At 42.4% G+C, this 22,242-nt stretch overlaps 1 protein-coding gene across 12 annotated transcripts in view; it reads right to left on the bottom strand.

The window, feature by feature from the left end:
- SHOC1 (shortage in chiasmata 1) overlaps positions 1–22,242 on the bottom strand; it is a 307,702-nt gene that overhangs the window by 175,756 nt on the left and 109,704 nt on the right. For 11 of the 12 annotated variants that reach the window (XM_075825602.1, XM_075825611.1, XM_075825607.1 and 8 more), the window contains one exon: positions 12,520–12,990. The exons of the other annotated variant lie outside the window; for it this stretch is intronic. In XM_075825602.1, the coding sequence (XP_075681717.1) occupies positions 12,520–12,990 (471 nt within the window). The remainder of the gene's footprint in view (positions 1–12,519; positions 12,991–22,242) is intronic. 12 annotated transcript variants of the gene reach the window in all.

The following is a 22,242-nucleotide window of genomic DNA, read 5'->3' as shown; positions in this document are numbered from 1 at the left end:
AGCTGAGCTCCTGCTCCAACGCCCGCGATCGAAGTTTACTTCGATCGCGGCCGTTTAACCCGTTAAATGCCGCCGTCAATAGCGACCGCGGCATTTAACTTTGTTTACAGAGGGAGTGAGCTCCCTCTGTCACCCATCGGCGGCCCGCGAATGAAATCGCGGGTCTCCGATGGGGTGTCATGGCAGCCGGGGGCTTGATAAAAGCCCCCAGGTCTGCCCTGGACATATTCCTGTTAGGACGCGCCGGAGGCACGTCCTAACAGATTGCCTGTCAGATTTACACTGACAGGCAATAATGCTCTGGTATACGAAGTGTACCAGAGCGTTATAGCAGCGATCGGAATATCGCACAGTAAAGTCCCCTAGTGGGACTAATAAAATAAGTCATCAAAGTGAAATAAAGATTATTAATAAAAAGTACAGTAAAAAAATAAATAAAACCATTTTTTTCCATAAAAAGTGGTTTTATTTAGTAAAAGTGTAAAAAAAAAAGTACACATATGTGGTATCGCCGCGACCGTAATGACTCCATTAATAAAGTTAATATGTAATTTAAACCGCAAAGTGAACACCGTAAAAAAAAACCGCAAAAAACCATGGCGAAATTGCAATTTTTTTCCATTGCCCCACAAAAAAGTCATAATAAAAATGAATCAATAAGTACCATGTACCGCAAAACAGTACCATTCAAAACTGCGTCTTGTCCCGCAGAAAACAAGCCCAAAAAATCACTACATTGATGGAAAAATAAAAAAATTACGGCTCTTGGAAAGCGACGCTGCAAAAGCAAATAATTTTAGTTCAAAAGTGTTTTTATTGTGCAAAAGTCGTAAAACATAAAAAAACCTCTACATATGTGGTATCGCCGTAATCGTACCGACCCATAGAATAAAGGTAACATGTTATTTACGTCGCATAGTGAACGGCGTCAATTTAAAAACGCATAGAACAATGGCGGAATTTCAGTTTTTTTTTATAATCCCCCCCAAAAAGGTTAATAAAAGTTAATATAAAAATTAGATGTACCCAAAAATGGTGCTATTAAAAAGCACAACTAATCCCGCAAAAAACAAGTCTTCATACAGCTATGTAGACGAAAAAATAAAAACGTTATAGCTCTTTGAATGCGACTATAGAAAAACGAATAAAATAGCTTGGTCATTAGGGCCTAAAATGGGCTGGTCACTAAGGGGTTAACATTTCCCATATGTCTACGTTATGTTTGCATCATTTTTTGAACGCCCTTTTATTTTTCTAGGACGTTACAAGGCTTAGAACTTTAGCAGCAATTTCTTACATTTTCAAGAAAATTTCAAAAGGCTATTTTTGCAGGGACCAGTTCAGTTCTGAAGTGACTTTATGGGGCCCATATATTTGAAACCCTTATAAAACACCCAAATTCTACACCCCTCAAAGTATTTAAAACAACATTCAGAAAGGGTTTCAACCCTTCAGGGATTTCACAGGATTTAAAAACAAAGTAGAGATGAAATTTACAAATTTCATTTTTTTTTGCCGAAATTCATTTGTAATACTTTTTTTCTGTAACACAGAAAGTTTTACCAGAGAAATGCAACTCAATATTTATTGCCCAGATTCTGCAGTTTTTAGAAATATCCCACATGTGGCCCTAGTGTGCTAATGGACTGAAGCACAGGCCTCAATAGCAAAGGAGCACCTAGTAAATTGTGGGGCCTCCTTTTTTTTTAGAATATATTTTAGGCACCATGTAAGGTTTGAAGAGGTCTTGTGGTGCCAAAACAGTGAAAATCCCCCAAAAGTGACCTCATTTTGTAAACAACACCCGTCAAGGAATGTATCTAGGTCTATAGCTAGCATTTTGACCCTACAGTTTTTTTGCTAAATTTATTTGAATTAGTCTGTAAAATGAAAATTTTTTGTTTTTGGGAAAGAACATAGAATGTTCTAATTTTTACAAGGAATAAAAGAGAAAAAGCACCCCAACATTTGTAAAGCAATTTCTCCTGATACTTCATATGTAGTCATAAACTGCTGTTTAGACCCACAGCAAAGCTCAGAAGGGAAGGAGCGCCATTTGGATTTTGGAGCACAGATTTTGCTAGAATGGTTTTCGGTGCCATGTCGCATTTGCAACGCACTGGAGGGACCAAAACAGTGGAAACCCCCCAATAGTGACCCCATTTTGGAAACAACACCCCTCCAGGAATTTTTCTAGGGGTATAGATAGCATTTTAAACCCACAGGTTTTTTGCTGAATTTATTGGAATTAGTCTGTGAAGATGAAAATCTACTTTTTTTTTCTGAAAAAACATAGAATTTTCAAATTTTTACACGGAATAAAGGAGAAAAAACACCCCAACATTTGTAAAGCAATTTCTCCCGAGTATGGCAATACCCCATATGTGGTCATAAACTTCTGTTTAGATACAAGGCAGGGCTCAGAATGGCAGGAGCGCTACTTGGCATGCAGATTTTTTTTGATTGGTTTTTAGCCACCATGTCGCATTTGCAGAGCCCCTTAGGTACCAGTACAGTAGAAAACCCTGAGAAGTGACTTCATTTTGGAAACTCCACCTCTCAGGGCACTCATCTAGGGGTGTAGTGAGCATTTTTACCGCACAGGTATTTCATAGATTTTATTAGAATTAGGCAGTGAAAATGAAAAATTTAATTTTTCCCAAAAATATATAGTTTTAGCTCCCAATTTTTTATTTTCACGAGAGGTAATAGGAGAAAAAACACCACATAATTTGTTACTCAATTTCTCCCGAGTACGGCAATACCCCAATGTGTGGCCCTGAACTTCTGTTTGGGCACATGGCAGAGCTCAAAATGGAAGGAGCGCAATTTTTCTTATAGAGCGCAGATTTTGCTAGATTGGTGTACGAGTGTCATGTCGCGTTTGCAGAGCCCCTGAGGTACCAGAGTAAAGAAGAAACCCCTGAGAAGTGACCCCATTTTAGAAACTACACCCCTCAAGGCATTTATAATTTGCCTGGCCATATGACATCGCTCAGAAGTGAAGAGCACCATACGCATTTGAGGTCTATTTTGGTGATTTTCACAGCTCTGACCCACAATTGCAGGGCTCTGAGGTCAAATAGTAAAACAAACCCCCAAGTAGTGAACTTTATTTTGGAAACTGCACCCCTCAAGGCATTTTTTAAGGGGTGTAGTGAGTATTTTGACCCCACAGGGTTTTTATTTATTAGAAATGAACGCTCAGCGGATGGTGCAAAGTGAAAATTGCAATTTTCTACTGATATGCCATTTTAGTGTCCAATATGTGGTGCTCAGTTTGTGCCACGGCAGACAAATATCTTATAAACTGTTAAGCGGCTTCTCCCGGGTATGGCGATGCCATATATGTGGACGTAAACTGTTGTTTGGGCACACTGTAGGGCTCAGAGGGGAGGAAGCGCCATTTGGCTTTTGGAGCGCAGATTTAGCTTGGCAATTGTTCTGTTTGTAGTATTACTGGTGTTTCAGTTTATAATGTGGGGGCATATGTAATCTGTGCGGCGTACATTAGGGCATAATAAGAGGGAATAATAATGCAGTAAATAAATAATAATCCGGACATGTGTGGCCAGTGTCGCACTGATAAATAGTGCCCAATCTTACAATCTTTTGGAACGCTCTGCACATTTTGTGTCGCCATATTCTGAGAGCCAGAACTTTTTTACATTTTCTCCACCAGAGCTGTTTGATGGCTTATTTGTTGCGGGACAATCTGTAGTTTTAGCACCATTTTGGGGTACATGCACATTTTTTTATCACTTTATATTCCATGTTTTGGCAAGCATGGTGACCAAAAACAAGCAATGCTGACAATGTTTTTTATTCTTTTTTTTTTTTTACAGCATTCATAGTGCGCTATAAATAACATATTTACTTTATTCTGTGGGTCGATACGATTACGGCGATACCATATGTATATAGTTTTTTTTATATTTCACAGCGTTTGCACAATAAAGTCACTTTTTTTTAAAATCATTTATTTTTTGTGTCACCATATTCTGAGAGCCATATGTTTTTTTATTTTTCCATCAAAAAAGTCTTGTTTTTTGCGGGATGGGCTGTAGATTTTATTCGTACAATTTTGGGACCATGCAACATTTTGATCCAGGTGAGCAGAGATGGTTAACCGGGGTGGAAATCACCGCTAAACTTAGACCCTTAGAGGATAGGGTTAATATTTTACAAGTTCTTCAGGTACGATCATTCTGCACCTCTAGGCTCAGGGATTTGAATAAGGAAGCCACCACTCACACTCTAGATGAGGTCATAGGTCCAACGACTGTGCGTGCGACTATTTCAGGGTTGTATAGAGCACTTGGGGATGGTTTTGTTCGTCCACAGCCAAGGGCTAGATTCAAAGTCTGGAAACGATGGACTCAAGATCCAGGTATAGGCGAGATCATATTGGGGGGTTGGGAGACGGTACGGAAGAGTGTCATAAACGAGAGCTGGAGGGAAACCTATTTTAAATTAATGCATTCGGCTATATATGGCTTTAATATTTTGCCTTCACAATCCTTCCCCGACCGCATTACGTGTTGTCCCAAATGCAACACCCCCCTGACGAATTTGTGGCATGGAGTATGGGGGTGTGTTCATACTAAACGATATTGGGTGATGGTACACAAATATATTTCGGATCATTGGAAGGCGAAACTCCCAATGACGCCTCAGGCGCTGCTCTTCCACCAGGCGCTACCGCCGGAGGAAGAGGGTGCTCTAGGGGCGAGATCTCCTCCCCTGCTGGTACACACGATTTTACTGGTGGCCTTGAGATGCCTCCTTGGTAAATGGCTGGAAAAAGACACGCCGGGGTTAGATCTGATAGTGTCCCGTTTGAAACAGTTATTAGCTCTTGAGCGGGTGGAGGTGGAAAGACGGAAAGAAACGGGAACCAAGAAGCTATTTGCTAAATGGGAAATAGTCATAGAATCGCAGTGCACAGCGGTCGAGGTGGTGGAAATTGTTACGCCTTTCCGGCACACAGCGTGGTATCATACGCAGCTATTGGCAGGCACTTTAGGAGGCTTGCAACTTTAATCTAGTTAGGGGATACATGGGACGTAGCTACTCATTGATGACCTAAGTCGTGTTCAGGGATAGGGGAAGTCATGTTTTCAGTTGATATGAGGATCGAAACTTATGCCATGATTTTATGTTTTGTTTAATTCAATGTTAATTTGTTGACAGTTGAGTGCTGTGCACTTATGACGCAACCTTTGCGTGGAATATTTATAAGAAAATGTGAAAACTGTTAATAAAAAATGATGTTTTAAAAAAAAAAAAATGGATTTGGATTTTAAATGTTTTAATGGATGTGAAAAATAGTCCTTATTGTTTAAAGTAGAATGAAAAAAATACTTTGTAAAAGAGAAAACAACCCAAAAAAAAAACCAAAAGACTAAAATGTTTTGAGTGCATACGTATTCACACCCAGGAAACCCCTAAATAACACCTGTTCAAACCAATCAACTTCAGAAGTCACATAATTAGTGAATAAGGTCCCTGGTTTGTAATCAAAGTGTCACATGACCTGTCACATGATGTCAGAATAAATACACCTGTTCTGAAAGGCCCTGAGTCTATAACACCACTAAGAAAGAAACATGAAGACCAAGGAGCTCTCCAAACAGGTCAAGTATAGATCAGGGTTGTGTTATAGAAAAAATCCCTAACGTTGAACATCTCACAGAGAAGCATTAAATCCATTTTAACAAAATGTAAAGAATATCGCAAAATTACTAATCTGACGAAATTAAATAAATTGGTGTCTTTTTTGACACAAAAGTATTTAACATTGCATAATTTTTTCTGGCTAACACGGTACTACACTATTTTTTACTGTAACCTGACAAGAGAAAGCCATTCACCAAAACTCACGGAACGGGCGAGGAGGGCATTGACCCCTTCGCGCACCTTGGCGTACATGAACGTCCAGGTGAGCAGTATCTTTGCGCACCTTGGCGTGCAGTTAAATCCGCGCATTAACAGTTAACCACCGTGCGGCGCTACACCGCAGCGGCGGTTAACTGTGCAGGGTGTCTGCCCTGCACTGCCCGTTGACGATCAGCGGCCCATCGCCACTGAATGCGGCAATTAATCCCTTAGATGTGGTGGTCGATTGCTGCATTTAAGGAGATTAAAGTAGATCGTCAGCCCCCACATGAAATCACGGGGGCTGGCGATGGTTGCCATGGCTGGTCCTCATAGGCTTCCTGTCAGAGTGACTGTCACGTCACAATGACAGTTAGAATACATTACACTACGTAGGTAGTATAATGTATTCTAGCAGCAATCAGAGCTGCAATGCTTCAAATCTCCTTGTGGGACAAAAAAAAAAGTTACAAAAAAGTAACAAAATGTTTTATGAAAGTGTAAAAATAAAACTTATAAGTTACATAAACAAAAAATGATTTTTTTCCTATAATAAGGCCTTTATTATAGGGAAAAAATTAAAACGTTAAAAAAAGTACACAGATTTGGTATCACCGCGTTCGTAACGACCCAAACTATAAAACTATAATATTAATTTTCCCACACGGTGAATACCGCAAAAAAGCAAAATAAATGCCAGAATCGCTATTTTTTGGTCACCACCCCTCCCAAAATATAGAATCAAAAGTTATCAAAAAGTCGCATGTATCCCAAAATAGTACCAATAAAAACTAAAACCCATCCTGCAAAAAAACAAGCCCTTACACAGCTTTTTTGAATAAAAAATAAAAAAGTTATGGCTCTCAGAATATGGTGACACAAAAAAAATTATTATTTTATAAAAAAAGTGATTTTATAGCGCAAACGCTGCAAAACATAAAAAAAAACTATATACATATGGTATCGACGTAATCGTATCGGCCCATAGAATAAAGTAAATTGTAATTTATAACCCAGAATGAACACCGTAAAAAAAAAAAAGATTAATAAACATTGTCAGAATTGATGGTTTTTGGTCACCTTGCTTACAAAAAAATTTAATAAAAAGTGATAAAAAAAAAATCGCATGTACCCCAAAATGGTACCAATGAAAAGTACAGATTGTCCTGCAACAAATAAGCCCTCACACCACTCCGGTGGAGAAAAAATAAAAAAGTTCTGGCTCTCAGAATATGGCGACACAAAATGTGCAGAGCGTTCCAAAAGCAGATAAGATTGGGCACCATTGATCAGTGCGACACTGGCCACATATCTATGAATTATTTATTTACCCCATTATTCTACCCTGATTCTACCCCATTATTCTAACCAAACACAACTACTACCAAGCAAAATCTGCGCTCCAAAAGCCAAATGCTGCTCCCTCTCTTCTGAGCCCTACAGCGTGCCCAAACAGCAGTTTATGTCCACAGATATGGCAAAAGACCAGTGGGGTCTAAATGCTCACTATACACCTAGATGCATTCCTTAAGGGGTGTAGTTTCTCAAATGGGGTTACTTTTGGGGGTTCCTACTGTTTTGGCCCCGAGATGCGCTTTGCAAATGTGACATGGCACTCAGAAACCATTCCAGCTAAATTTGAGCTCCAAATGGTGCTCCTTCCCTTTTGATCCGTGATTTTCATTTTCACAGCCTCATTACATTAAATTCAGCAAAAAAACAAAAACCTGTAGGGTCATAATGCCCACTGTACCCCTTGATAAATTCATTGAGGGGTGTAGTTTGCCAAATGGTGTCTTTTTTGGGGTCTTTCCACTGTTTTGGCCCCACAAGACCTCTTCAAACAGGACATGGTGCCTAAAATATATTCTAATAAAAAGAAGGCACCAAAATCCTCTTGGTGCTCCTTTGCTTCAGTAAATTAGCACACTAGGGCCACATGTAGGATATTTTTAAAAATGGCAGAATCTGGGCAATAATTAATTAGTTGCATTTCCCTGGTAAAACTTTCTGTGTTACAGAGAACAAAAGGACTAAAAATTTATTTCTGCAAAAAAAATAAAAAAAATGACATTTGTAAATTTCACCCCTACTTTGCTTTCATTTTTGTGAAATGCCAAAAGGGTTAATAAATGTTCTAAATGCTGTTTTGAATACTTTGAGGGGTGCAGTTTTAAAAATGGGGTGATTTATGGGGGTTTGTATGGTATGGGCCCCTCAAAACCACTTCACAACTGAACTAGTCCCTGTAAAAATAGCCTTTTGAAATTTTCTTGAAAATGTGAGAAATTTCTGCTGAAGTTCTAAGCCTTGTAACGTCCTAGAAAAATAAAAAGGATGTTCAAAAAACGATGCCAATCTAAAGTAGACATATGGAAAATGTTAATTTGCAACTAATTGGTATGACTATCTGACTTAGGCTATGGTTACATCCGTTCTGATAGAAAGCTCTGACGGAACATCTGAACGGAGCCCTGACTGACACAAACGGAAAACATAGGATTCCGTTTCCATCCCCATTGATTTCAATGGTGACGGATCCGGTGCCAATGGTTTCCGTTTGTCTCCGTTGTGCAAGGGTTTTGTCGTTTTGACGGAATCAATAGCGTAGTCGACTTTCTCACAATTAAATACGGATTGTATTGGCTAAATTTTACCAGAAACAAAGTCCAATGTGTCATGAGAAAACAATCTTAGAATCGCTTGGATAGGTAAAAGCATTCCAAAATTATTACCACATAAAGTGACAACTAGTCCACGTCCTTAAAGGGTTAAAAAACCCCATAAGAAAACACGTTTTGATTTTGCCAAATAGAATGTAGGGGACTCCTCAAACGCACAGAAGAATGTTCACTGGTCAGATGAGACGAATATTGAATTTTTTGCCCACCATGAGAAAAGCTATATATGGCACAAACACCCAACACTTCCCATAACCACAAGAAACCACTCCCACAGTGAAGCATGATGGCGGCAGAATTATGCAGGGACTGGAAAACCGATTAGGATTGAAGGAAAGATGGATGGCAGTAAATACAGGGCAATTCTTGAGGAAAACCTGTTTCAGTCTGCCAGAGATTTGAGACTGGGATGCCTCAATATGGAAAATGTCTTGGAATAGCCTAGTCAAAGCCCAGACCTCAATCTAATAGAGATTCTATGGAATGACTTGAAGACTACTGTACACCAACATAACCCATCAAATGTGAAAGAGTTGGAGCAGTTTTGCCTGGAAGAATGGGCAAACATACCCTAAGAGACTTGTATCTGTAATTGGAGTAAAAGGTGGCTCCATAAAGTATTGACTTTCAGGGGGTGAATACTTACGTACATCAATGTTCTCTGTTTTTTTTTAATTATTGTTTGTGTCACAGTAACAAATATTTTGCACCTTCATAGTGGTGAGCATGTGTAAATAAAATGGTACAAACCACCCAAAATCCATTTTAATTTAAGGTTGTAATGCAACAAATCATTATTAAATTATATATTTTGCAATGTGCTGTAGGGCCAAAGATAATGATAGTGTGGGATGAATAAATGATATTGCTGTAGGGCCAAGGATAATGATCGTGTGGGATGAATAAATATTAAAGGGCACCTGTTACACTGAACACACACATTATATATATATATATATATATATATATATATATATAATATATATGTGTGTGTATATATAGTTGTATAGCGCTGTGTTATAGAGCAGGGGAAACTAATCAGATTGCTATATGGTTTTGTCTAAAAAGACTCAGTATTAGTACTTTATTCATTTAAATCTCCTGCTGATTCTGGGCCTAAAAGTCCAGTGAGCGGTCCTACTCAGTGATTGAAAGCCATCTATGTAAGCACACTTATACAGTGAAGGCTGTCAAACGTTAAGTGAGACCGCCCATTGGTCTCCAAAAACCCAGAGAGAGCGGAGATTTAAATTACTTGATTTCAAGTTATACTAAATATTTTCCCACAAAACTACCATATTTTTCGGATTATAAGACACAGTTTTTAGCAAGAATAAATCTTGCTAAAAATTCCCTGCATCTTAGAGTTGGCAGTCAAGGGACCCGGAAGCGCTGGGCCCCCTGACTGCTTCTTACCTAACCCCTTCCCGACCCATGATGTGCCGGCAGGGGATGATGTTTGGAGTGGGCTCACACGCTGAGCCTGCTCCATACACTGCAGGTGTCAGCTGTGTTTTACAGCTGACTTGCTGCTCTAATGGCCAGGAACAGCAATGGCTCTGTTCCAGGCCGTTTAACTAGTTAAATGCTGCGGTCAATAGCGACCGCTGCATTTATAGGGTTTTCCTATGAAGGATATTTATGGCATGCCCACAGGTTATGTCATAAATGTCAGATAGATTCAGGTCCCACCTCTGGGATCCGCACCTATCTCTAGAACGTGGCCCCCTAAACCCTGTTCTATCTTACTCGCTCTGCTGTCTCCCGGCCACTTCCTGGCTAGGTGGTCAGGAGATACGGAAACAGCTCGCTGAGCTACTCTGTTTCCATAACTCCAACAGAAGTGAATGTGAGTTACGGAAACAACGTAGCACCACAAGCTACGCTGTTTCCGTAACTCGGTAGCTCCGAAAACAGCGTACATGGTCGAGTCACGGAAACAGCGTAACTTGCTGAGCTATGCTGTTTCCGGAACTCCCATAGAACTGAAAAGTAGTTACGGAAACAGCGTAGCATGCTACGCTGCTTCTGTAACTGCCATTTACTACTATGGGAGTTATGGAAACCGCGTAGCTCAGCGAGTTACACTGTTTCTGTAACTCATCCATGTATTGCAGTGTATTGTACCAGCGATCTAATGATCAATTTTTTTTTAACAAATAGTTTTTGCTTTGAAAAAAAAAAAATTTTTCCCCAATATTTTGTTGTCTAAAACCTGGGTGCATCTTATAGTCAGGTGTGTCTTATAGTCTGAAAAATACGGTATATGTATAAATCTGCTCAGCTCCTGCATGCAGCTAGGACATCAGGGTCAATGTGACAGGTTCGCTTTAAGATAAAAAAAAGGTAGGGTAAGGGAAGACAGACTCATACTTTGGGAAACATAATCTTGAGGAAAAACATCCACACATTAAAAAAAGGTTGGTAATTAGTTTAAAGGCTATGTAAAACTTTGAATAGCATTTTGTTTTTTTTAATAAAATGTCAGTAAGTATGATTGGTGCAACTTTATAAATAGGTTTGTGGGACTGACAGATTCAGGTCATAGTGAAAGATACAGCTGCTCTGTATAGACAATACAGAGCAGTTGTATTTCAAAAAGTAAAAATAATTTTGAATAAAAATGATTTACTATTTACTAAAACACACTGACTGACATTTTTATTTAAAAAAAAAAAAAAAAAAAAAGCCTTTCAAAAGGTTTACATAGCCTTTAACATCACTTTTATGATTTGGTTTTACAATGTAAAGGAGTTGTTTTTATTAGGGCATTTTTAGTTAGTAGTTGATACCCTCACTTACCATGCCACTACCACTAAGCTATACACCAACATGGATATTGGTTATAAAGGAGACCATGAATGTCCATGGATTTCAAAGGGTACATACACTAATCGTGGAGGCTCCCAGCAGTGACAGACTCTTTTGTGATCAGTTTCTTTTAGAGGGACCAGTAATTCTGAAATAAGGTTGTCCAAACCTATCATTTACCTTTACAAAGTGTTTCAAGTTCTCTAGTTGGCTGCAAATATACTACAGTGCATTGTCAAGTGCCATAGATTCTTCAAATATAATACTGCTAAATGCTGGGAAATTGAGATTTCACTATGCTGGACACAATGAACAAGGGTAGAGGTTCTTAACTATTTTGTAAATGTTGAACCTGGTGAATTGAGTCTGCCAACTACAACTGAGTGTAATTTCAACAATTCTCTCCTGCATTGATTCTTTAAAATGTGACTAATTGTGATTTATTGATCATATGACATACACTCTACGAATCTACAGAAGCAGATTTAAGAGATTGTATCATGTGATCCCCTGTGATTCCACAGAACAAGGAATTGTTTCTTTCCAACCCTTTTAGAATTTTGGACGCTGTTTAGCAGGTGTAAATGTGCCCTCTAATAGAACTCTATTATGTCATACAGGTAGCTCATAGTTACATGTTCTATCATCTCTAGTCAGGAGATGCCACAGTATGCCCCCCCCCCCCCACAGTTTCATTCCTATTAAAGGGGTATTTCCACCTAAGACATTTATGAGAGAGATGGCTCGGTTATATCTGTAATTCTCATAGAAATCAACAGGGAAAGCCGCACATATTCTCTGCCACCTTACCATTCATTTTTCTCCTGGATGCGTGGCTAGTATCCGCCTCACCAGACGGGATAGGGGTGGAGTGTCCCCCGTTCCCGAGATTGGTGCAGGTCCCAGAGTTGGATCATACATTTTTGGCATATCCATAAATGTCTAAGGTGGGAATAACATTTTAATGTCTGCCTACTGATGACAGAATAAAAAATACAGGGGCATCTTTGGTCGATTAAAAAGACTATATGAAATTCACAAATATGCCTAATATAGGGCCAGGAGTGCAGGCGTCCTTTAAAAGCCTCTTTGTAAATCCTGGCATGCAACTTATAATGACAAGTAAAGATAAAACAGAAATAAACATTACCTGGAGATGGAACTTTCTGTTTATGTTTGCTTTCACTGTGGCCTAATAAGGATTTGGTTCTAAGAGCAATAAAACTGGAAAGCAGATCAGCATCATCTTTTGCTTGTGTATCATGCCCACTTAGACCTCTATCCAGACTCAAGTCTGGTTTGCAGGATTTCTGTTGGCTAGTGCTAGCTGGGCCCACATAACTCACTGATAATATGTCTTTGCTTGGAGTTAGATTCCGCTTAAGATTTTCATCCTTTAGTAAAGTTGGAAATACTTTTGGTTGATCTGTTTCATCTCCATGTGTAACTATTTTTATATCATCTGCATTCATATCTGCAATGTTAATGGTGTCCATAAAGATCACATTGTTCTGTGCGGTTGAGTGGTTTATAACAGACAGAGAATCATTACAGGAAGACTGTTTTTCCAGTTTGTGAACACTAGTCTTCTGATTTATAGCAGAAACTTTTTCTGACATTCCTGAAACAAATGTAAGATATTTATTAATTAAGCTAATTTCTAAATATCTGATTTGTTACAATAGAAACGGCAAAATCCCTCCTACCCCCAATTTTACAGACAGTACAGGAATTGATGTACAAGTGGTATCCATGAATGGCATGATAAAAGAATTAATGGAAGTGGTCTGGGACAAGAAAAGGTACCTATAATTTAAAGGCTATTTACACCTTTGTAGACATTTTTTTTTTTAAATAAAATCATTTTTTATGTGTGTACAAATATTTTTTAAATTGACTTATTAAAACTGTATTCTTAGTTTTTACGATCACAATTATATTAATCACATCTAAGTTGATGAACGTAATTATTGTAATTATAGTGATCCTGTGTGTAAGGGTATGTTCACACGCAGTGTCCAAAAACGTCTGAAAATATGGAGCTGTTTTCAGGCAAAAACAGCTCCTGATTTTCGGACGTTTTTGCAAGTACTCGCTTTTTTCGCTGCGTATTTTACGGCCGTTATTGGAGCTGTTTTTTAATGGAGTCAATGAAAAACGAAGTCTTTTTCGCAGCCGTCTTTTTACGCGCCGTATTTTGACAGCGACACGTAAAATTAAGGCTCGTGGAAACAGAACACCGTAAAACCCATTGAAAGCAATGGGCAGATGTTTGTAGGCGTATTAGGGGCATTTTTTCAGGCGTAATTCGAGGCATAAATCGCCCGAATTACATCTGAAAACACTGCGTGTCAACATACCCTTAGAGACACACAGGACCCACTTTCAGCTGAGCCATCAGTTCACTTCACTGATGGTTTTGGCTGAAAGCAAATGATACAGCTTTCATGTATAGAGGATACATAGTGGCCGTATCGTAAAAACAAAAAACATTTTAATAAAAGTTAATTTCAAAAAATGTATGTAAGCACCTAAAACATAGATTTAATTTAAAAAAAGGTGTACATAAACTTTCATTTTATTTGTCCCAAATTGGTCCAATATTCTTCATTGGGGACAGAGTCTTATTTTTATTATACAGAGCTTCAAATTCTCTGCTGCTCTCCACACAGTCATAGTAACATAATTAAATTCTGGTTGCCTGCAGCCACCACTAGTGGGAGTTCACTGCATAAAGATGTATACAGCTTTCATTGGCCTATATAATAAATCCATATGTAGTGAGCTCTCTCTGGTGGCAGCAGAAAGTTTTATCATTTAATTCCAGAGAGGGTTTCTAGGTAGTAGTAGTAAACTCCCTCCTCCTTAGTGCGCCCCTGCAGATATAAAATCAGATGACATTTGTAAAGAAAAAAATACTGTTAATGCATTGTCAAGCTTCTTATTAAAGATTTTTTTATTGTTCAGTGTCGGACTGGCCCACCAGAGGAGCCTATTTTTGGCACGAACGTTGATACTGATATAAAGCCTCCTTGTGGTAGCCCATTATAGGATTTCTTACATTCTGGTCCTGATATTGCAATGTATTTCCTGTGAAGCTTTCCGAAAGGATTTGTAACTTCACTATTGCTGGATAACACACATGAGAACAAGCACAACAACAGAATGTGAGCAGGACAGCAATTGTCCTCTGCTATCATTGACCATATGTGCTTGTACAGTAGGCCGTCGTTCAGACTTATCCTCTGATGGCCCAGGCCATGGACATCTGTGTTCTCGGTGACATCTCCCTCCTGGGAGACGCCGGCACTCACTTCCGGGTTCTGGGGCTGTTTCCAGCAGAACGCGCATGACCCTAAATCCTTGCCTGAGCATTGTTGTCTACCTAGGGTTTGTCTTGCAAATGGTCTTCCAGTGTTTTCCCGTTCCCAGCGTTACCCGTTCCTGCTGCCTGTAACCTGTATCCTGTGCTACCGTGCCCCTGAGCCATCTACAGTGAAAGTCAAGTCGTGTCTTCCACTGCATCTACTGTGCCATCTACAGTGAAAGACAAGTTGTGTCACCGCTACGGTCTACATTGCCTTAGGTACCCGTTCTGGACTATAGAAATTGTTTTGCACCTTGTTGGCCAGTTGCTATCCCGCTACGCGGTACAGCACAGTGGGTCCACACCCCGCGCCGTGACAGTTTGTCAGTCCATCAAATATTTTATGTGGCCAAAACAATGGTCACTTGTCGGCAGCAAAACTCCCCGTGTAAACAGGGCATGTGCTGCCAATACACATGGCAGCGTTAAGCCGACCAACGAACAAATGGCATTTTGTTGGGCGATCAGATCTTTTATGCGGGCCAAAAAATAGTCGCTTGTCAGTAAATGGAGCAAATTAGCACTTATCGACATGCTGTTGTTGTTGATCAGCGTTCGTTAATAGGTGAAAATCTGCTTATATAAAACCAGTCTTAGATCAAACCTGTCACATGTGAACTTACCCTAAGAGGAAGTGACATGCAACTGCTGCTGACAGGATGTGTAAATGTAACTTCCTGGCTTTATTGGTGGAGGAGGAAATGGCTGCTTTTTGCTTTACTATGAAGAGGGCACTATGGGGAGTACTTTGCGGCTAACACTGTACGGACTATAGGGCCATTAGCACTGTAGCTCTACATAAACCAGAAGCACAAATATGTTTCTTGTCCTGGGAGGCAAAAAGAACCTGCGGCGCTTGTTTGGAGCATTTTTTGCCGCAGTTTTTTAAGTTTTTTTGCATTCAATTCATGTTTTTTTTCATTTTTCTTAGAAAAAACAAAAACGATCCTGCGCCCCCCCCCCCCCCTGCTGGACGCCCTATGCACTACAGCCCAGTGCCTACTGGCAAATACAGGCCTGTTCCCACCAATGAGAAGTGCAGTATTAACATAATACAGGAACAATCTACAGTGTCTACTGTTTGTAAAGGGTGTAGATTCCATGAATACTTTACAAATAATGTTTGCCTTTGGCATTCCCTCTAAAATCACCCTTATTAATGATTGCTATTGAGTAAGGCAAACAAGCACTATTTATGTTCATTGCTAACAATTCTAGATTTCTTATGTCAATGAAAAGCATTTGCTTCTTCTAAGCCCTTACATTTTTCAGTTGAATAAGGGTAATTTAACACCGGACAATTTTGTCCATAATAACGAGCACCGATCAACAAGATAGCTCAGCTCGTTGATCGGCACTCGTTTGCTCCTTTCACAAAGAGCTATGATCAGTAATGAATAGGTATTAGAGAACGTTACTACGACTGCTCTTTTCCATGCACTACCATCATGTCAGCCGCACATATCCCTGTTTACACAGGGAGATGTGCGGCCGAAAGCGATAATATTTTCTGGTGCATGAACGATACGATCGGCTGATCGATGCCCTGTTTACATATGAACGCTCGTTTGCCCAATCATTGGCCTGTGTAAAAGGACCTCTAGTCTGCTACAGTACAGGGACATTTAAAGGCTATGTACACATTTGAAAGCAATTTTTTTAATCAAAGTGTAATGTGTTTTTAAGTCTCTTTCAAACTGACTTTTATTTTTAAAAAAAATTAACTTTTTATAATACAGCTTTTATGTATCCTGTATACATAGAAGCTGTATCGTTCTCTCTCAGCCAAATCCGTCAGTTCAACTCAAGCCCGCCTCACCTCCTGCCGCAATGGCAGTAATTTATCCTCAGGAAGCCTGCACTGCATTGCAACTGAATCAATTTCGATCCCTTAAAAAACAAATGGTAGAAACCGGGCCCTCAGTTGTACCAGGCGCCAGAGGGATTCCAAAATCCGTCGCAACCTTCTGCAATTAATACAATACGTTACCGCAAACAGGGGAACCGCTAGGGCCGACGCACAAAAAATCATCAAGCTAATGTATTAATGAATCCACCCCAGCTACGCCCTTCGTCACCCATTCCACGAAACTACTAAATGCTTCGAAGCATGCGCAAGAAAGAGAGCATCCCATTGGAAGACACCTATCGACATAAAACCCCCCGTTCCAGAAGCAACCCAACATGTACAGGCAGCAACCGAAAAGCCGATGTCAGTCTTTGCCAACAACGCCCCGGGCCCCGCCTACCGCACTAACGCACCGCTGTGTCGAATGACCCGTAAACAACTGAGCATAAGTCGTTATCTATCCCGTCATTCACGGACGATCCCCTGGGAAAAGACAAATGCTGAATCAGGCGGAATTTATGAGGCTCCCGCTTCTGCACAAATCCCTAGGGGGATACCACTAGATTCTCTATCGGCGGCTCGGCAACGGGCCCGGCCCTGCGACCCAACGACACTTCCTTCAAAAGCTTTCCCGAGACGACCGCCGAGTGCAAATAAGCCGATTTAAGGTTGCGTCGGGTAACCGGAACCTCATGTGCAGGAGGAGGGATAACAAAACCACACAAAAACCCTTCGTAAATTAACCTGGCTGCAACTCTATCCGGACACTCACTCAGATACCGGGCCATCCTTTTCACCCTCACCGGCGACCGACCCCTTGACCAACGGCAGAAGACTGAGGGCCCGACCGCCTACCTTTCCGCGTGCATTTTGCGGCCCCATGCGAGGACCCGTTGCACTCCGAACAGACATGCTTAAATCTACACGTGGCACCAAACTTACATTGGCCATCATTGAATTGCCAGCAGAACCCCAACTTTGACCCAGAGCCCTGTCCGGACTGACTAAACTGACCACCTTGGCCAACGCTCCCGGGAAAGGACTTCTTAACCGGGGCCGTAACTCGTAACCACAGCGCAATATCCTTTTGATCCCACCTGATCGCCGGCCGGACCGCCTTCCGCTGGCGAAATTGCTCGTCGTACCGCAACCAAGCCTGACCCCCGTACGCCCGATAGGCCTCCCCGATGGAATCAAAATAATAAAACAACGCCAAGCAATTTTCCGACGCCTTTTCTCCGATCATGCTTGCCAAAATAGCAAAAGCTTGCAACCAATTGACGAACGTCTGCGGGATAAGCCTATACCGCCGACGTTCCTCTTCCTCCTTCTTACTCTCATCCCGCTTGCCTTTATCCAAATTGAATTTAGCAAGCGGCAGAGGAGAAAAAATTTCCACGTACTCGTCCTTCCAAATCCGGTCACGGACCTCCTGCTTAAGGTGAGCCCCTAAAGGGCCCTCAAAACAGACATAAACCTCGCCACGAGCCCGATCGTCAAGCCGAATTCTATCCCCATCCTTCGGCGCCTCGGTTTGGACAGACACTGCTACCGCGTCCTTGGCCACCCCGGAACGTCACCACCCACGGACCGCGACTGTATCTCCCGAGGACCTTCCCAAACCACCACCAGGGACCCCGCCGGAACTACAGGCGCCGCTGCCCTATCTAAGTGCCCGACCAACTCGCGCAAACAACCCACTAAATCTGATAAGCCATCGCGCCCGACCACGCCACCACCGACAGCCGATACTTCCACTCTCGCTGCCCCACCCCGAACAGCCGACATGAAAATTGCTGGATACGGTAAAGTAGGAGTTATACACTCACCAGGCTGCCCAGGCACTGTGTTCCTGCCAGCCGGAAAATTCTGACCACGTTGCGACTCATCCAGCGCTCCATCTTCCAGATCCTCTCTTACTGCCGATTGGTACTCACACCGACCCAGGCACGCTGGCAGAGGGGCTAACAACCTGCCGCCCGACCTCAGGGACCCAGACTTCCGACCGAACCTGTTGCCACGTCGTCGTTGCCGATCTTGACGTCCTCACCGATGCTCTCGAGGAAGCCTGCCCCCTGGCTGGAACATCACCATGCGGGGCGGCCGTGGACTGCATTCCGAAAACTGCAGGTGGAGGCATGACAGGGAGCCCGGCCTGCGACTCCCTGTTAACCGCCGAGCTCCATCGCGGCTGGGGATTCCTGCCAGGACGCAGGCCCTGGGAGGAGGCGCCCGTCCCAGCAGCCTGGCCTACAGCGTCCTCAGAAGGGCTCCCCCAGCGACGCCGGGCCCGCGGGGCCACATCCGGACTCAACCGTTCAGGTGGGCGGGACCTCCGGGAGTGGCGGGGTGACCTAGCCTGAGCCACCGCCGCTCCCGCCAACACCCTCTGCTTTATCGGAGATGGGGCAGTAATCATCAACTCTCCCCCCACCGCCCTGTGACCAGCGTCTGAGAAAGGGGCGGGGGAGCGCATCCATGCGGGCCGCCGACACAGAGCGCCGGGCCCGCCTGAGGGATCCGGGCCAGCGTCGCCACTGACTCCTCCAGCCAGCCCGGATCGTGATACGCAGCTGCTGCCCGAAGCTGCTCAAGCAGCAAGACCAGAGACGCCATCAGGTAAGCAGGAGAAGGGGAGCCGATTATCTTACTTGTTGTTCCTCCCGCTGCTTCCGGCTCAATGCCGAAAACAGCGGGAGGAACGGATAACACCCCCGGCTCCTCCCCGCTCCATCTCCTCCCTCTCCCTGCCTCAACTAACCCTCTCTTCCCCAATTGGCTGTCCCTCCTATGGCAGTCATGGAGGCTTACCGTTAAGCCCTCCGTGCTGCCGTCCAGCCTCTTCTTTCCTGTGTTTGGCTAAAAAAAAAAACTAAGCCAAAAACAGTCATCTCCTTTTTTTGTGTTCACTTCTATGTATGGCTCAAAAACGGCATCAAAACTGTGTATGCGATCCTAGCCTTAAACATGAACAGTTTTGATATATGAGGTCTTAATGTCTTTATTCAACTTCAAGATTTGGGCAGGAATCAAGAGTAAACTGACTGATCATTTACTCATCTGTGCATAAAGAATTCTTGCCTCCCAAAGTATTATATGTGATCATTTCTGTTTCACCACACATTGCTGAATGATAAAGTTAGCAGCTTGTCAATACACAATCTTTATAAAAAAGAAAAAAAACGAACGCAATGATCAAAAGTGGCTTAAAGCCTATGTACCTTTTTTTATTTTGTTTCAATTTTAGGTGTTAGATGTGATCGATATTATGGTGGTCCAATGTGTTAGACACACACAGGAGCCGCTCTTAATCCAACCATACAGCTTCTATGTATAGAGGATACATAGAAGCTGTTTTAGAAAAACTGAATTTTTTTTTAAATTAAAGTCAATTTAAAAAATGCGCACAATTGTCTTTTGTTTTAGCATTTTGTAGTATTATATCACACTGTACTGTACCAAATTACTTTGACTTTTCTTTAAATGTACTTTATTTTTTTTCTGTATCGATTTTATAGCCCAGTTGGGCTTTTTTATGTTCTCTTGTATTATATTAATTTTCAAAAAAAAAAAAAAGCTTGCAAAAGCGTGCATAGCCTTTAAGAACAACATTTGACAGACTAGATGTTTAATCATGCCAAATTTATCAAAATAGTGCACACTACATAATATATGTGGCACAAGCCAAGACATATTAGACACACTTACCCCACGTCATGGCTGTCTTATATGTATCCCAGTAAAAGTCAATAATCAATTTGGCGCAATCATGACAATATTATTTAGCCACGCCCCAATGATTTTTCATTTCTAATTTGTCAGATTGCGGCTCAAGATTAATGTGACCCTGCGGTTTCAGCAAAAAAAATGTGTTTGCTGGAAAATGCAGTTTACTTACCTAGTGCCCTCCATTTATCTTGTTGTGCCACCGATTGATTCCTGGGCCCCCTCTTGCTGTGTCCGTGGTCGTGACCGCAGCACCCTGGCAGCTTGTCGGCGTCTCCCTCCTAGGAGACGCCAACTCACGCGGCTGCATCCTCCTGCTTAAAAGGTGCGAACACGCGCTCGTCCCCGGCCTTAAAGGGCCAGCGCCAGTGTTCCCTATAAGGTACGTGGCTGCGCACCTTCCACGATCCGCCCGCTCACTAAATTTTAAACCCTGCGCACAGTCACGGGTCAGCGGGCGGATGCAGTAGCGTTGCTAGCAACGGAGGGGCGTCCTCAGGACACACGTACAAATTAATACTATAGGCTGCAGGCAGGGCCGGCCTTAGTGGTGTGCGAGCGAACAGAGCGCTGCACCCGCCCAGCATGTAGGAGGCGCCACTGGGCTCTGCCTCTACTCTGTGCTCTGCTCTTAGTTGCACACACGGAGTAAATAAGAGCTGAGAAGCAGAGGAGGAAGCTCTGCCCACAGCCCGTCCTGCAAGAAGCCTGTGATACTGTCAGCAAGGAGAGATGGTGAGTACCTTTGTGTGTCTGTGTATATACAGTGTGTGTCTCTGTGTGTATACAGTATGTGTATGTATACAGTATGTGTCTGTGTGTATACAGTATGTGTTTCTGTGCTTGTATGTGTATATGTTACAGTGTGTGTCTCTCTCTCTCGGTCTCTGCATGTGTTTGTCTCTTTGTAAAAGTGTGTGTTCTATATACCTGCTGCACCTATATACGCTGCTGCCCCCTATATATCCTGCTGCCCCCTATATAACCGGCTGCCCCTATATACTAAGAGAGTTATCACTGTGTGTTATCTGTGCTGTTACATAGGACTGCAGGTAACACTACTACATTAGATGTTCCTGTCTGTGTATTTATCTGCCGATGTGTGTGTGTGTGTGTGTATATGTGTCTGTACGTCTATATATTTACCTGAATGTGTGTATGTATATTTGCCTGTATGTCTAAATATCTGTCTTTATGTATGTACAGTATATATGTTCCAGTATGTGCATGTCTATATATGTGGTTAATTTTTGGTTTGCTTAGGGGGCGGAAATAGAGAGTCCCGCACAGGGCGCCATCCAACCTAAGGCAAGCCCTGTCTGCAGGTCACGTTAGGCCTGCCACCTATAAGGCGCTAGGAGTCGCGCAGGCCGGGGTGATGACGTCACATCATCACGCCGGTCTGCGCATGCATCCCGCCGGAGGCAGTGTAGCGCTCCGTCTGTCGCTGGAACGGGGCAAGGTAAGTACAATCTTATTGTTTTTTTTAAGGAACAGTGTGGCAGTATGTACAGGGGGAGGGGGGCTGTGTAACGTTATATACAAGGGGAGGAGGGGGGCTGTGTAGCGCTATATACAGGGGGAGGTGGGCTATGTAGCACTATATACAAGGAGAGGATGGGGGCTGTGTAGCGCTATATACAAGGGGAGTGGGGGGCTGTGTAGCACTATATACAAGGAGAGGGGGGCTGTTGTAGCGCTATATACAAGGGGAGAGGGGGCTGTGTAGCACTATATACAAGGGGAGGGGGCCATGTAGCGCTATATACAAGGGTAGAGGGGGCTATGTAGCACTATATACAAGGGGAGGATGGGGGCTGTGTAGCGCTATATACAAGGGGAGTGGGGGGCTAAGTAGCACTATATACAAGGAGAGGAGGGGGGCTGTTGTAGCGCTATATACAAGGGGAGAGGGTGCTGTGTAGCACTAT

This window comes from Rhinoderma darwinii, chromosome 1 (assembly GCF_050947455.1).
Source record: "Rhinoderma darwinii isolate aRhiDar2 chromosome 1, aRhiDar2.hap1, whole genome shotgun sequence".
Taxonomy (NCBI): domain Eukaryota; kingdom Metazoa; phylum Chordata; class Amphibia; order Anura; family Rhinodermatidae; genus Rhinoderma; species Rhinoderma darwinii.
The sequence above is the reverse complement of the archived record's forward strand: the minus strand, read 5'-3'. Positions and strand labels throughout refer to the sequence as shown.